This window comes from Geotrypetes seraphini, chromosome 15, assembly GCF_902459505.1.
Source record: "Geotrypetes seraphini chromosome 15, aGeoSer1.1, whole genome shotgun sequence".
NCBI classification, from domain to species: domain Eukaryota; kingdom Metazoa; phylum Chordata; class Amphibia; order Gymnophiona; family Dermophiidae; genus Geotrypetes; species Geotrypetes seraphini.
This window is the reverse complement of record NC_047098.1, coordinates 40,403,529-40,421,027: the sequence shown is the minus strand read 5'-3', so window position 1 is coordinate 40,421,027 and position 17,499 is coordinate 40,403,529. Positions and strand designations below refer to the sequence as shown.

At 44.5% G+C, this 17,499-nt stretch overlaps 1 protein-coding gene across 2 annotated transcripts in view; it reads right to left on the bottom strand.

Moving 5' to 3' along the window:
- The window catches only part of VPS53 (VPS53 subunit of GARP complex), a 229,844-nt gene that overhangs the window by 194,978 nt on the left and 17,367 nt on the right, over nt 1–17,499 (bottom strand). The window contains exon 1 of one of the 2 annotated variants that reach the window (XM_033921548.1): nt 5,949–6,032. The exons of the other annotated variant lie outside the window; for it this stretch is intronic. Coding sequence (XP_033777439.1) covers nt 5,949–6,032 — 84 coding nt within the window. Of the gene's footprint in view, nt 1–5,948; nt 6,033–17,499 lie in introns of those variants that run through there. 2 annotated transcript variants of the gene reach the window in all.

Below are 17,499 nucleotides of genomic sequence, written 5' to 3'. Positions count from 1 at the left end.
TTACTGGTAACCATAAAATGATTTACCTATTGGTGTTTTGGTAGGTTGCAAATGGCTATCAGACTTCAGCTTCTCTAATCTTTAATTTACTGTTGAGTTACTAAACATGTTTAGAATATGTACCTAATGATTAAAGTAGTGGGGCTGAGAACCAGGGAAGCCAGGGTTCAAATCCCACAGCAAATCCTTGAGATCTCTGACAAGTCATTTAACCCTCTGCTGCCTCAGGTACAAACCAATTGTAAACCACCAGGGACTAGAAAATACCTACTGTACCTGAATGTAACTCATCTTGAACTACTATAGAGAAAAGTCTGACCTAAATCCAAAATTCAATACTTTTATGTGAAGTAACATAAAATGCTACAAATGTCACTCAGAGAAATTCTACCATACCATAATAGCACTAACTTGCAGATGTCACACAAACAGAACAGGGGTATCAAACTTAGGCCCGCGGCCCAAATTTGGCTGCAGGATTGCCAATCAGCTGTAGCAAATCTTGCAAGTAGTCGTTGACCTCTGCAGCATGTTCCCTCTACCGCAATCCGATATGACAGAGGAGGAGCAGGACCGCGGCAGCCTGCAAGGTTTGCTACAGCCGACCAGCGATCCTCTGCAGGCTGCTTTAAAAATGAGACCAGGAAGCCGGGATAGAGGGAGGGAAGGAACGGCGGGCCAAATCTCGAAGGTGAGACTGGGAAGAAGGGAGAAAACATGCAGGCCTTTGGGACATGGGCAAACCCTGGTGTAGAAGTACACAGAAGGAGGGAAGGAGGGGTCCAAAGAGATGTGCATATGCTGGAGTGAGGGGGAGGGGGGAAGAAATAAAGGGTCTAAAAACAGAGGAGAGGGAAAGAGATGGTGGACAATGGGATGGAGGGAGGGAAGGAACAGAAAGGGAGAGAAGTTGGACACAAGGGGTGGTGTGGAGGGGGATATAGATACTGGATATGAGGGTAGTTGGGAAGAGAAAGGGAGAGATGGTGGACCCTGGGGTGATGGTGAAGGAGGGAGAGATGCTGGATGAAAGGTAGTTGAGAAAAGGAAAGATGGTGGATCTGGGGATGGTGAGGTTCATCGCTGCAGCTGTGGGGATGGAGACGAAAAAAGGAAATATGCCTGACTTCCGGGGGAAGAAAGGGAAGCAGAAGGGGAGGACAGAGATGGAAGAAGGATGGTTAGCATGGAGAAAGAAGAAAATGACAAATGGGCAGGAGACCCTGGCAAGCGAGTTATCAGAAGACTGCCAGAGCCTAGGACCAACATGATTTGAATAATGACCAGACAACAAGAGGTAGAAAAAATAATTTTATTTTCTGTTTTGTGATTACATGTCAGATTTGAAATATGTATCCTGCCAGAGCTGGTGTTACGACAGCAAACATGAACTAGGACCTAAAAGTGAGAGGAATAGTCTTTTTTATTTATTTTGTTTATATCACAGAGCTGGCATGGGGCTGGATAGGTTGTAACCCTATACTTTTACTAAGACTAAGGGGTCCTTTTATTAATGTGCGCGCATTTAGCGTGCGCTAAATTGGATTAGCATACCTTAATAAAAGGACCCCTAAGTATCTTAACAAAAAATTTGGCCTGCGACTTAGCCTATGTTTTAGATTTCAGCCCCTTATGTGAATTTTGGCCCCTTAAGTGACAAGGGTAGGTGTGGTAAAAAAAACTTTTTAAAAAAAGCATATCTCATAGTTTAAACCTTTTTAGAAGAAGTAAACCTGCGGGGAAGGGGTTCTGCAAGCCTCCAGAGCCAGTTGCTTCTTTTTCGTGCTGACCGCAGATGCTGTTTTCTTTTTCTCTGACGGCAGCGGCAGCAAAGGAATTCCATCCCCTGGCAAAGAATGCGGCGTTGGGGATTTCCTGGCACCAGATGCGCAAAATGCCGTTGAAGAAGCCATCCTGTCCATGAAGAGACATCTTCATTGTCCTAGCGACCACCTGGTTAAAGTGGCTGCCGGTTGCAGTGAAAAAACGCAAACGACTAAGTCCGCAAACAATGAACCGCAAATTTGCGGGGGTTTACTGTATATCAAGTTCCATCCCTTTTCCCTTTCTGCCCACTTAAATCATCAAGAGCCAGGCAGGGATGCTTTCTTGTGGGACACAATCATGTACACACCCCAAAATCCATTCTCAACATTTTTGAATATAAAAACTTAAATAAGAATAGCCTTACTGGGTCAGACCAATAGCCCAGTAGCCCGTTCTCACAGTGGCCAATCCAGGTCACTAGTACCTGGCCAAAACCCACGGTGTAGCAATATTCCATACTACCAATAAAGGGCAAGCAGTGGTTTCTCCCTTGTCTTTATCAATAACAGCCTATGAACTTTTCCTCCAGGAAATTGTCCAAGCCTTTCTTAAAACCAGTTACGCTATCTGCTCTTACCACATCCTCTGGCAACGCGTTCCAGAGCTTAACTATTCTCTGAGTGAAAAAAAATTTCCTCCTATTGGTTTTAAAAGTATTTCCATGTAACTTCATCGAGTGTCCCTTAGTCTTTGTAGTTTTTGGCAGAGCGAAAAATTGATCCACTAGTACCTGCTCTACTCCACTCAGGATTTTGTATACTTCAATCATATCTCTCCTCAGCTGTCTCTTTTCCAAGTTGAAGAGCCCTAATCGTTTTAATCTTTCCTCATACGAGAGGAGTTTCATCCCCTTTACCATCTTGGTCACTCTTCTTTGAACCTTTTCCAGCACCACTATATCTTTCTTGAGATAAGGAGACCAGAATTGAATGCAATACTCCAAATGAGGTTGCACCATGGAGCAATACAGGGGCATTATGACATTCTTAGTCTTGTTAACTATCCCTTTTTTAATAATTCCCAGTATCCTGTTTGCTTTTTTGGCCAAAGGTAGCCATTTTAGTATAAAAGGTATCACTAGCCTCTGCCATTTTTGCATATTCCAAAAGTATACAAGGATGGTTTGAAAAGTCTGGTAAAAAAGCAAGTTAAAAAACACAGTCTTCATTGAGGGTATACATTTAGTCCAGCAATTTTCCAGTTTTTCGTATCGTAGGAAAAATAACTTAAGAAAAAAATGGAAACTCAACTAAACCCCTGCTTTACTAAGGTGTGCTATGCGTTTTAGCATGCGTTTAGCTAACCGCTAATGTGTCCATAGACAAACATGCACGCGTTAGCATTTAGCGCGTACTAAAACACTTAGCGCACCTTTTACTAAGGTGCACTAAAAATTTTAGCACGCGCTAAATGCTAATGGGTGCATGATAGTCTATGGATGCGTTAGCGCTTAGTGTGCGCTAAAAACGCATAGCGCACCTTAGTAAAACAGGGGGTAAGTGTACGGCCCTCAATGGAGACTGCGTTGTTTAACTTGCTTTTTTACCAAATTTTTCAAACCACACTCATCTCATATATGTACAGACAGATGCCCTGGATCCTGCAACCTCCTACACTAGGCCCTGCCTACAGCCTAGCCCTTTACCTGTACGACCAACCACCTTAAAGGCTATAACAAATGAAAGTGGCTAACGTTATATGAACCAATGTGGTACATCCCAGAATGCTGAAGGTATCATATACAAAACATTGAGAAATGATCCTTATTGGGCCAATAAAAGATATTCATCAGAAGTGAGCAAGCAATGCAGAATTACAGTGTTTTCACTATTCCAAATCCACACCTGGCTCTGTCTCTGGCAACCCTCTGGGAACTTGTGACTTTAAAAGTTTACCAAATCACTATGGTAGTTATTTATGAATTTATCATTTCCTTATTAACTAGGGTTTATTGACTGCATTTAAGAGGAAATTCATCCAAGGCAGTGTACAATAAGTATAACCCCAAAATAGACAATTAACAATTACAGTACTGCTCAGAAAAAGTATTCAAATAGTATAAATTATAGCATAATATCCTATTTACAATGTCAACACAATACACATTAAAACATCTTAATAGCATAAGACACAAGCTCAGGATGGTGAAAACACTTCTATTCTCTTAACTACACTGATCTATATTTATACAGTCATTTGTACGATGTCTACGCCTCTGTATCATTTCTAATATTTTGTAAGCCGCAATTATTCCTAGCTGACATTTGCTAGATATAAGAATCAATATGGTATGGCATAAGACAGTTAATAGACATAGTAACATAGTAAATAGCGGCAGATAAAGATCCAAATGCTCCATCCAGTTTGCCCAATCTTACATGCTCCATAAATTAATCATTTAATTTAAATGGTCCTTTTTCTTAGATATTTCTGGGCCAGAAACCCAGAGCCCTAACCGGTAGTGTACTTAGGTTCTATTGACTGGAGTCTCCGTCAAAGATCATTCCAGCCCATCTTAACTATCCCAGCCATCGAAGCCCTGCCCAGCCCGTCCTCAACTGAATGTCCACATACAGGACACAGACCGTGCAAGCCTGCCCAGTACAGGCCTTGGTTTCTTCAATGTATACCCATTATTTTCTGATTAGAGATCCTCTGTGTTCATCCCACACTTGTTTGAACAAAGATAGAATAAGACAGTTAATAGACAGCATAAGACAGTGGTCTCCAAACTTTTTCATGTAAAAGGCTAGTGTGAATACCAGAAAGCTGTGAGGGCCACTAAAAGATTTCAAACTTGCTTATACTACTTATTTTGTAAATCATCTTCACCTGCTTGTTCAGACTGGGTATAAAATACTCTAGTTGCAAGTAAAGGTGTTGCACTCTGAGCATTTTCACTAAAAAATTAGTTTTATTTAATTTAATTCTTGAATATTAAAAAGTTGATAAGCATATATCTTGTGCCTTTTAATTATAGTTTGAGTAAGTGTTAATATTTTTGAAAGGGCAATTACATTTGAGTCATCCCAATATTTGTTTGTTTTGTGCAGTTGCTATATCAAGTAGGCAAGACTGAAATTAATACATTTAAAGGATATGAAGAGTATTTTAGTCAACTGTTTGAGGGCCTTAAAGGAGGACTTTAGGGGCCGTGCATTGGAGAACACTGGTATAGGAGGTAAACAAGGTGGAACATACAGATAACAGAAGTTAAATAAGAGTGACTACAAAGGGAAAACTGCATGTGTAGCAAGCAAGACCTGCTGAAATATGTGCAGCTGATGTTAGTCCTTGTATGTTTTATTAATTAGTTGCTTCTTCCATCAAGTTTCAAGTTTATTTAAAATTTCTTATACCGCCTAATCAGACTTCTAGACAATGTACAATAATAATAAAAACATACGTTGACTATAATACAAACTTAAAATTACTAGACAAGCTTGGCAGAAGAGACACCCTCCTTCTAAAGTAGAGCTTCTCCTGCATTACAGAGAAATCTTTCTGGAAGTGTGTTCCAGAGTTTATAGGTTATGTCCAAGAGAAATCATTGGTGGATGTCACATCATGCGATTTTCTTTTATTAGAAGTAGCTCTTGACAGGACCTTAGCGATCTTGGAAGAATATAGAGAGAGCCTGCTCTTCAAGTAGTCTTGACCATTTCCTGACCTCAAACCTGCAGTTGCAGAGCTGCCAAGTTATCCAGCTCCAGTAGGGAGATTTCAGACCAGTCTTGGATTTCTGACAACCCTACCTTGCTGAATTATAGAGCCTGCAGCACCGATTCCAATGGGTAGAATCAAAACGAGGACTGGCCAAAAAAGTCTCCTTCCTGGAACTGAATAAATTGGCAGGCAGCTCTACAACTGCAGCAGGAGGCGCACCACATGAATTTAGGTCTTGCCTCCTCAAGCATGATCCTTGCACTGTGCAGAATCGTAGAGGTCGATGGAAAGAAACAGGACTTTGTTGAATGGTGCGAGGAGGGGGCTCGAACATCGCCTGCAGAACAGACCACTGGATCCCGATCTCCTGACCTGTGCCGGCAATTGCTGGGGAGTCTGTACCTAATCGACCCCCAACGCACGAAATCCCCGAGGGGAGGGGAAGTAAACCTCACCTGTTCGATGGCCTGCTGCACCTCCGGGCTGAGGTGTAGCACGGCCTCCAGCTCCTCCACCAGCGTCAACTCCTCGTCCTCCATCCAGACGGCCAAGCCCTGCGCTTCCGGGTTCGTCTCTACTTCCGGGTCACGAGAGTGTTGGCGTCGGAAGCAGAGCAGCCGAAGCGACGCGCATATGGTTCCAAGCGCTGTCGCGTTTAGAGATGCCCTGCAGAGGGCGCTATGCTGCTGCGGAGTGTAAAAGCAAGAGAAGACTCGGGCGTAACCTGAGTGCGCTCAACACCTATTGATGTATGCTTTGCACAAAAAAATCTGAATATCAGCGATCACGTCACTCCTGCATTGGCCTCGGTACACTAGCTACCCTTCAGAAACCAATGCATCTTCAAAGCCCTGACACTAGCCTTTATATCCCGCCGATCTCATTACACTCCTAAGCATAGTTGTACTACAATTGAAAGATTAAAGAGTAAATACACCTAAACTGCGTTTCCTAGCTTACATTCTTCCCACATCCATTCAGCCACATGTCGAAAGTATTCATGACAAGACCTCCCGGTTTCAGTTTGACATTTTCAGTTCAATTGTCATTCTTTTCATCTTTGGGTTACTACTCTAATTTTCTGAAATGTTTGGACACGACCATGCTTGAAAACAATGTCACAAATTATTTACCTAGAACAGGATCCGAGTTTGTGCAATGATATTGGATGTCATTTGTGACACTAGGGTTAGTACGGTATAAATCCAGAGGTGGTATGCAGGCTTGGAAGATAATTGCAAGGAGAAAGCAACTTCAGTATTCAAAAATAAAAACAGTAAAAGCCCTAACTTTGAGATCATACCAGGTGGATATAATTTGCCTTGTGCACTACTCAACAACACAACGTTAACACTTATGCCTACCAATGACGTGGGTGATAATATGACAGCATTATGCTGTGGCTTCTTGTGATCAGAGTAGGTCATATAACCCTTCTTTGTCCCAGGTATAATATAGAGTGTGAGCCCACTAGGGACAGAGAAAGTACCTTCATACGAATAAAGTAAAATACAGGTATAAACTGCTTTGGCTGTATCCCAGAAGGTGGCATTACAAATCCAGGACATTTACACTTATTATTATTCTATAATGGCATCTTGGCACCAAGATACCATTATAGAATTGGTGGTAAATGCACAACATTGGGGCAGTTAGACTAAGGTGCAAATTTATAGAATAGCCCTTATAGAATGGGATTCTATACAGGCACCCAAAGTGGAGCCAATAATCACCAATGATCTAATCTAATATACAATTTATTAATCGCACTGTACCAAAAAGGTTCAAGGTGATTTACATTCAAAGAGGCCATAAAATACAAAAGCAGTCAATAATTAAAATATCATCATAACATGAATATAACAAGTTATATAAAAAGTTTTCAAATTTTTACTAAACCCTAAATAATTGATATCAGTCCTAATGTAAATAGGGAGATTATTCCAAATTGTAATGGCAGCATAAGCAAAAGAGAAGTTGAGCTGTCATTTATACCGTATTCCTCTAATCTGTGGAAAATGTAGTACCACAGAATCTGATGGAATAATAATGCAAATGAGAAAAAAGCAAAATCAGATTATCTAAAGAGTCAGTTTGTAATATACGATAAACTATGCAAGCTGATTTAAACTTAGTTCACCTCTCAACTGATAACCAATGAAGATTCTTATATGCTGATGAAACACTTTCATATCTTTTTAGACCAAAAATTAATCTAACCACAGTATTCTGGAGCAACTGCAATTTTTTAAAATCAGCTTTGATGTTAAGTTTAAATATAAAGAATTACAGTAATCAAGTTGAGGTAACACTAACATTTGAACCAACAGTGCAAAACGATGTTCAAAAAAACACAATTTCCCTAGTCTAAATTTCCTCATAATATATAAAATCTTCCTCCACAAATTAGAAATTTGTTCTTCAAATGTAAATGAAGAGTCTGAAAGAATACTCAAAAATATTATCCATGCAGAGCTTGATTTTATAAAATGCATGAGACCTCATTTAGAATATTGTGTACAATTCTGGAGGCCACACCTTCAAAAAGATATAAAAAGGATGGAGTCGGTCCTGAGGAAGGCTACTAAAATAGTGTGTGGTCTTCATCATAATCAGGAGTAATCTAAGGAAATACTTTTTTATAGAAAGAACATAAGAACATAAGAAATGCCATCTCCGGATCAGACCTTCGGTCCATCAAGTCCGGCGATCCGCACACGCGGAGGCCCTGCCGTAATTTATAGTCCACCATATCCTTATATGCCTCTCTTAAGGAGATATGCATCTAGTTTGCTCTTGAAGCCTAGGACGGTCGATTCCGCAATAATCTCATCTGGGAGGGCATTCCAGGTGTCAACCACTCTCTGAGTGAAGCAGAACTTCCTGACATTAGTCCTGAACCTGTCCCCCCTTAGCTTCATTACATGTCCTCTAGTCCGTGTCAAATTGGACAATGTAAATAATCTTCTCTGCTCTATTTTGTCGATTCCTTTCAGTATTTTGAAGGTCTCGATCATATCCCCACGCAGTCTCCTTTTCTCAAGGGAAAACAATCCTAGTGTTATAAGTCTGTCCTCGTATTCCAGTTTCTCCATACCCTTCACCAGTTTTGTTGCTCGTCTCTGCACCCTCTCCAGCAGTTTTATATCCTTCTTTAGGTAGGGAGACCAATGTTGGACGCAGTATTCCAAGTGTGGTCTGACCATTGCCCTATAAAGCGGCATTATAACTTTCTCTGATCTACTCGAGATTCCTTTCTTTATCATGCCCAACATTCTATTTGCCTTCTTTGCCGCTGCTGCGCATTGTGCCGACGGCTTCAGGGTCCTATCTATCAGTACACCCAGGTCCTTTTCTTGTTCACTCTTCCCCAGAGTTGCACCTGACATTGTATACTCGTATTCCTTATTCTTATTGCCTAAATGCATTACCTTGCATTTCTCCACATTGAACTTCATCTGCCATTTCTCCGCCCATGTTTCTAACCGACACAAGTCGCTCTGGAGTTTCTCTCTATCCTCCTGCAATCTGATCGCCCGGCATAGCTTTGTATCGTCTGCAAACTTGATGATCTCACTGGATGTTCCTTCCTCCAGGTCATTGATATAAATATTAAAAAGGATCGGCCCAAGTACCGAGCCCTGGGGTACACCACTAGTCACTTTCTCCCAGTCGGAGAACTTCCCATTTATGCCCACTCTCTGCTTTCGGTTTTCCAGCCATTTGCCTATCCATCTTTGTATATCCCCCTCTATGCCATGGCTTTGTAGTTTCCTGAGAAGTCTTTCGTGTGGAACTTTGTCGAACGCTTTCTGGAAGTCCAAGTATATTATGTCCACCGGCTTCCCACTATCAATTTGCTCGTTCACGGTCTCAAAAAATTGGAGTAAATTCGTCAAACATGATTTCCCTTTCCTGAATCCATGTTGACTGGGTTTCATCAAGTCGTGGTAGATGCGTAGAACAGTCTCCCCAGAAGAGGTGGTAGAGACAGAGACTGTGTCTGAATTCAAGAAAGCCTGGGATAGGCACGTGGGATCTCTTAGAGAGAGGAAGAGATAATGATTACTGCGGATGGGCAGACTGGATGGGCCATTTGGCCTTTATCTGCAATTATGTTTCTATGGGAGAAGTCCAAAAAGGTGTCTGTTTTATGAAGGTAATTGAAATGCCCATGTGCCTTTATAAAATTCTCAGATTCAGCCCCAACAGTAGCCAGTGCCCAGCCACACACATGTACAGCTGCTTCAAAGAAGGAGAAAACATGCACATGTATCTACTGTATATGTGCATCTGTGCATTTAAAAAAATATGCTCGCACATCACGACACCCCCCCCCCCCTCTTCACTCTGCCCAAACTACTCCTGTGCATCTATATGTTGTGCATGTACGTTTTATGCTTGTACACCATATTATAAAAAGCCCTTTTCTGCATATAAAACAGACCTTATATGTGGAAAAGGTTTTATAACATCAGCCCCTTTATGTTCACGAGTGATGTGAATTCATCTGCACTGTAGCGATATCTGGTATTAATGGAGGTGGGTTAACTCTGCCTTTCCTCCTCCAGAAGCCAGTCTGCCTCTCCCTTGCATTCCACAAGCATTCCTTTATCTCTTACTTGACAAGCTTTCCTGGCTGCTGGGTGATACCAGTGATAGGGGTAGGTGATGAATTCACCCAGTGGAAAACTAGAGAGCTTTACCTTTGTGACCCAGCTAATCTTTGTTACTCCAGAAACTTGAGTGTATCCAGGGAGTAGTGGAGATAAGAGAAGACTCCTTGCCCTCTCCTCTTGATGAACCGTTGGTCTGACCCAGAAAGGGTTCTTATGTTCTTATGACTCAATTCTGTAAACTGCTAGAATCTGGGTGTCAAAAAATGGCACTAGATGATATATAAACAGCGCTCAAAGTTGGGTGTCATTTACAGCAATGTGTGCCTCCTGAGATTTCAGGTGTGCCGTGGTTCACTGGGGAAGAGGAGAGATGCCGGCACCAGCTGACTCTCTTGCGAAGAGAGTCATGTCCTGTAAGCAATCTCCTGACACTGGCACCTCTTCTCTCTGCCGGCCCTTCTCTCCAGCTCTGCTGGCCCTTCTCTCCTTTCGGCGCAAGGCCCGTTTGAAGGGCCTTTGCGCATGCAAATGACATCATCACACCGACGCCAGCGCACTTCCGGGTGTTTTGAGCCAGGGATATTAGGTTTAGTATGTCCCAGCTCAAAAAAGTTTGCAAGACATTGATTTAGAGAAAGGGAGAGAATGTTGCATGGGGGAAGAAAGGGAGTATTGAGATCCACGCCCAATATTGGGCACAAGGACTTACACCAACTGAACCCTGGGGTAAATCCCCACACCTAAATTAGGTTCAGATCCCCCTAATTCTATAATACTGTGTGGAAGTCCTAGAAATGCCCCTGACCCTCCCGTGGCCATGCCTCCTTTTCAGATCTATATGGAAAAATAGCAACTATAAAGATGCTTGCAAATATGCAAATTATTCCCAATTAGGTCCAATAATTGATTGTCAGCAGCCAATTATAGGCACTATTTGGCTGGTTAAACAATTCAATTGTGTGCACAATTTCTGTGTATGCCCAAATTTGCACATGCATTAGGGAGATAGTAATGTAGTAAATGATGACAGAGAAAGGCCATCATAGAACATCAAGTCTTCCCAGGAAAGTTACTTGGGTGGGGGTTTTGTGCATGCCGCACACTGCAATTGCTTTCATCATGCTTGTATCATTGGGGTTGTACATGCTGCACAGCCCAGGTTACTTTTACCCATGTTTGCATTGTACCTGCCACACAGGCCTCTTTCTTTGCATAGACAAGAACAGCTAGAGGAGGTCGGACTGACATTGGGAACTGATTTTATTGCATCCCACAATGAGTAAGAACTATGCCAAACCTATAGAATCTAGATTGTAATGCTGCCCAGAGAATAATCTCATCAATACAGGCACTGTTTTGTGAGCAAACCAGTCTTCAGAATCCATGTCAAATCTTTTGCCAGGCCAAATATTTTCAAGATAACATTTTGTTCTAAGTTGCTGCCAGTGAAGAGGAGAAATGTTTACATGTTTTTTGGGTTGAAATAAATTTTGTGTACCTTTCCTTTTCAGTTACATACATTCTCACTCTTGCCAACTTCATTGAGCATGAATTGTTACCACAGCTTCTCCATCATTCTTAGATTAGCCCGTGACATTCTCAAGAGAAACACTGCACTTTGTGCCAGACCACCGATTATATCCTGTTGTGCTGTCTTAATGCAGTGCTGTAATGGAATAGAGGAGGATGGAATTCCCAAAGAGATTCAGCATGAGCTGTGGAGCTCCCAGCCATTTCTCCTGAATAGGAATCTAAGCCATACTCTTGCACATTTAATAAGCTAAGTACCAATGAGTTCAATTGTCCTTCTCCAAGGTGCGTGTGCACAGACTAATGCAGGAAATTTACATCCTCTGCTCTTAAAAGTTAAACATAATCAATCACTTTCCAAATTAATCTCATGATAATCTACCTAGATTGATGTGGGGACAAAATTTCATCCCCAGCTCCTCACCATCCCTGCAATGAAGTGCATTTTTCATCCTCATCTCTGCAGTCTTAATTTTCTTCCTCACATATTCCTGCTCAAAGCAGAAACATGATTTTATGCAATTTTATGAGCCTAAGGCACTGCAAATAAACATTTATTTAAGTCTCTATATATAGACCCCTTTTATTAAACCGCAATTGCGTTTTTTTAGCGCAGGGAGCCGTGCTGAATGCCCCACGCTGCTTCCAATGCTCACAGGAACTCTACGAACGTCGGGAGCAGCGCAGGGCATTCAGCGTGGCTCCCTGTGCTAAAAAACGCTATCGTGGTTTAATAAAAGGGGGCCATAAACACAAAGAATTAGGAAAGCATGCCAAACTCTGCATGCTTTCCCTACATATTTGCATACAGTTTATAGCTACTCTGAATAAAATTCAGATACTGGATATTTAGTGCAGCTTAAAAATACTGCTCCCCCCTGTATGAGCACCACTCTTAAAAAAAATGGGACAGTACTTCTATTACTGATTGTTTTATGCATACTTTATGCATTCCAGGGAATTATGTATCAAAAAAGAAAATCTAAACAATGTACAAAAAAACAATGTATTGAACAGAATAATATTTGCAGTATTCTGGAAATATATGGGTGTATTTTAATACTTAGCTTGCCAGTCCAGTATCTTCCTGTTGGCTATGTAAACAGTGTTATTTTGGCAGCACTAACCATAAATCCTGAGGTTACTAGCAACCATAAACCTTAGTGTTTTTGGTAGGTTGCCAAAGAGCCACCAGGCTTCAGCTCTGCTTGTCTTTAGTATGGGACTGAGTTACCAAATATTAGGTTCAGCTAATATAGATAATATGTATGTATGTGCTATCTGTATTAACTGTACCTAATAGAGCTGTAGGCTGACAACCAGGGATGTCACTGCTGCTCCTTGAAATCTTGGATAAGTTACTCAACCATCCACTGAATCAGGTACAAAACTTAAATTGTAAGTCCTCCAGGATGATGAAAATACCTCCTGTACCTGAAATGAAACTTGCCTTAAGCTATTACTGAAAAAAGTGTAATTTAAATCCAAATCCAAAATTCAGTAACAGGCATACTGTGAAGTAATACAAAACACTACATGACTCGTGGTATGTCACCCAGGACCTGAAGAGCAATTCTGCCATACCACGAGTCATGAAACAATGACCTACCGTATTTTCGCGGATATAACGCACGCGTTATATGCGTTTTTACGTACCGCGCATACCCCTCGCGCGTTATATGCGTGAGCGCGGTATACAAAAGTTTTTAAACATAGTTCCCACCCCGCCCGACGCCCGATTCACCCCCCCAGCAGGACCGCTCGCACCCCCACCCCAAACGACCGCTCGCACGCGCTCCCACCCGCACCCGCATCCACGATCGGAGCAAGAGGGAGCCCAAGCCCTCTTGCCCGGCCGACTCCCCGACATCCGATACATCCCCCCCCCCGGCAGGACAACTCGCACCCCCACCCCGAAGGACCGCCGACTTCCCGACAATATCGGGCCAGAAGGGAGCCCAAACCCTCCTGGCCACGGCGACCCCCTAACCCCACCCTGCACTACATTACGGGCAGGAGAGATCCCAGGCCCTCCTGCCCTCGATGCAAACACCCCTCCCCCCAATGACCGCCCCCCCCAAGAACCTCCGACCGCCCCCCCAGCCGACCCGCGACCCCCCTGGTGACCCCCACGACCCCCCACCCCCCTTCCCCGTACCTTTGGTAGTTGGCCGGACAGACGGGAGCCAAACCCGCGGCCTGAGGCACATGGGCCCAACCCGACCATGTGCCTCAGGCCGCGCCCCCAGGTGGGACCTAAGGCTCCAGGGCCTATTCTGATTGGCCCACGCGCCTTAGGCCCCACCAGTAGGCGGAGCTTTAGGACGGATGGGCCAATCCGGCCTCATTCCTTCGTTGGCTGTCTGCCGGACAGGCGGGTTTGGCTCCCGTCTGTCCGGCCAACTACCAAAGGGGGTGGGGGGGTCGGCCAGGGGGGGTCGCGGGTCGGCTGGGGGGGCGGTCGGAGGTTCTTGGGGGGGCGGTCGTTGGGGGGGGAGGGGGGTTTGCGTCGAGGGCAGGAGGGCCTGGGATCCCTCCTGCCCGTAATGTAGTGTGGGGTGGGGTTAGGGGGTCGCCGTGGCCAGGAGGGTTTGGGCTCCCTTCTGGCCCAACTACACAAAGGTACGGGGAAGGCGGGTGGGGGTGTCGTGGGGGTCGGCCAGGGGGGTCGTGGGTCGGCTGGGGGACGGGCGGAGGTTCTTGGGGGGGGGGCGGTCGTTGGGGGGAGGGGGTTTGCGTCGAGGGCAGGAGGGCCTGGGATCCCTCCTGCCCGTAATGTAGTGCGGGGTGGGGTTAGGGGGTCGCCGTGGCCAGGAGGGTTTGGGCTCCCTCCTGGCCCGATATTGTTGGGGAGTCGGCGGTCCTTTGGGGTGGGGGTGCGAGTGGTCCTGCCGGGGGGGGGATGTATCGGACGTCGGGGGGGGGCATCAGGCTTTCAGGATGGGGACAGACCTTCAAGGGGGGACAGGACTTCAAGGGGGGACAGTGCACGGAAAGTCAGGGGGGGTGAACGGAGAGTCGGGACAGCGCACGGAAAGTCAGGGCAGTGCACGGAAGTCAGGGGGGGTGAACGGAGGGTCGGGACAGCGCACGGAAAGTCAGGGCGGGCGAAAGGAGCGTCGGGCATCATGCGCGGTATACCCGTGAGCACGGTATACAAAAGTTTTTGTACATATCATCGTGATTTCTGCGCGCTATACCCGTGTGCGCGTTTTACACGGGTGCGCGTTATATCCGCGAAAATACGGTACTTAGGAAAACACAGCACCAAACACTACAATGCATACTAGAACATAAGTAAACCTATTGGAAAACTTAAAAAAAGCCAGATTAGTACAGATCCATCCTGAACAGTTAATGTTAACAGAAAACCATGTCGCTTTCATATGCGCAGAACACAGACAAACCCTCAAACAGTATAGAATAACTAACCACAAATTAAAAATAGAAACATGTAGAAAAATATTAAATTGAATCCCTCCCAAAAAACTACAATGCAACACCAGCGAAAAAGAAAAAGTGATATCTCCCTGTACTATGCAAAATATAAAGATACTAGATGTAAATGTCAAAAACTGACATATTGCAATCACTATACTGAGGGCTCCTTTTACGAAGGCGCATTAGGGCAGAATAGCGCACACTAAATTGCCACGCACGCTAGCCACTACCACCTCCTTTTGAGCAGGCGGTAGATTTTTGGCTAGCGCACACTATAGTGCGCGCTAATATGGTGCATGCGCTAAAATGCTTAGCGCACCTTCGCAAAAGGAACCCTAAAAGTTAACACCTGTTGTGTATCTCTCTCTCCATCTCATACACTCCCATGTTCAACATCGCTTTCTCTCTCACTCTCACTCCCTCATACTCTTGGTCCAACATCACTCTTCTCCCTTCTCCCATGCAGCATTCTCTCCCTTTCTCTGCAATGTCCAACATCTCTGCCTCTCTCCCACTATACACCATCTCTCTCTCTCTCTTTTGTGCCCTGGGTCAAACATCTCTCCCTTCCACCATAATTTTTAACATTTCTCCCTCTCCTCCCATGCACCCCTATTCCCCAACATTTCTCCTTCTCTTGAACCTCTCCTTGCAGTCTTTCTCCCTCCCCTCTACCCCATAAGTAACATTTTACATTTCTTGCCCCTCTCCACCCCTTTGCTGTATTTCTCCCTTTCTTCCCTCCACCCCATGTCCTATAATCTTTCTTCTCTTGTCCTCTCAACCTGCATGCAGCAGCTTTCCTTCCTATCTTTTCCCCACTGCACTTACAGTTAACTCTCTCTTTTGCTGGTGTTGAGGGTGCAGACTGGGCTCCTGCACCTCCCTCTCTTCACTCTCCATTGGCTTCAACAGGACAGAGTCAGCGGCAGCAATCACTACAGGTTACCTGCCGCTAACTCAAAAGCTTCTCCTCTGCCGCATCCTGCCCAGCAGAAACAGAAAGTTGTAACAGCAGCAGAGGAGAGGCTTCTGGGTTACTGGCTGGTAGCCTGTAGGAATCTCTGCCACTGACTCTGACCCATTGAAGCTGGAGACTGAAGAGAGGGATATGCAGGGACTACAGGAGCCCAGCCTGCTTCCCTGATGCCGGTGTTGAGTTCTCCATGGCTGGTGAGTGGGCCAGGCCTGCTAATTGCTACATCCCCTGCCCCTTCCTCTGCTCTGCCATCCATCATCTCTCCCTCCCTCCCTGCTCTGCCTGCAATCTGTCTGTCCATTTCTCCCCTCCTCCCCTCCATCCTGCCTACCCCCCTGTGGTACAACACCGACATTGACCTACCAATGTTGACCCCGGTGCCCTACCTTATCATCCTAGTGGCTTCTTTGGGGGCAGGAAAGAGTTGGTCTCTTTCCTGCCCCCAAAGAAGTCATTGCTAGAACTGCCGCTGAACTGAAGATTTTCAAAATAGCTGTCAAGACTCCATGGGGCAGCCTTGCAAGACTTCACAAAGTTTCGTGAGGTCGCCTCATGAAGTCTTGGTAGCCATTTTGAAAATCTTTGCAGCAGTAGGGGCAGGAGAGTTGGACTCCTTCCAGCCCCGGAAGCCACTAGACCACTAGGGATGTTAAAAGGTAGGTTTAGGGAGGGGGCCCAGGGTCCTCATTGCCTCTTGTGGCACTACCATAGAATGGTCTACCACTACCATGGTAATACCACGCAAAACTTACAATGCTTTCCCTTTACTGCGTCACTTTCTTCCTATTACGACTGCTTCTCTATTACTTATTCCTAGGATAAGCAGCACAAAATATATTTTACTACTTAGAATCTAGCTAGGTACTTGGGACCTGGACTGACCACTGTTGGAAACAGGATACTGAGTTTGATGGACCTTCAGTCTGTCCCAGTATGCAATTCTTATGTTTATGTTCTTATGTTCCACCATCACCACGGTTTGACCATCATTAACTTTCTATTTAATATAGGCTTCAATTCACAATTCTGCTCCTGACACATCAAGCTTTCACTCTGGGCTCCCCTACTGTTTTTAAGGTATCTTATTGACAATGGTCCCTCAAGGTGCACTTTCACATCCAAAACATGATGGAGGTACTAAACATTATAGAAAATGACTCCTCCAGGGACAAATGAAAGGAGTCTGTTCAATATTAGGGGTGCACCATTGAAAAGAGTAAACCTGGGAGGCAGCTGAAATATGCCATGATCCAGCTGCTGCCTGCCTCACCTGAAACACTCAAGTCCCCAGTCTCCTATGGTGATTCTGTGGGAATGGAGCAGTTTCACAGGGAATGGGTGGATTTTTAAGTCCCTCCCATAGCTACTGAACTGTAGGAGACTGGGAATCCTAAATAGGGTATATATTTAAAAGCATGTTTAAGAAGTTGATCTCCA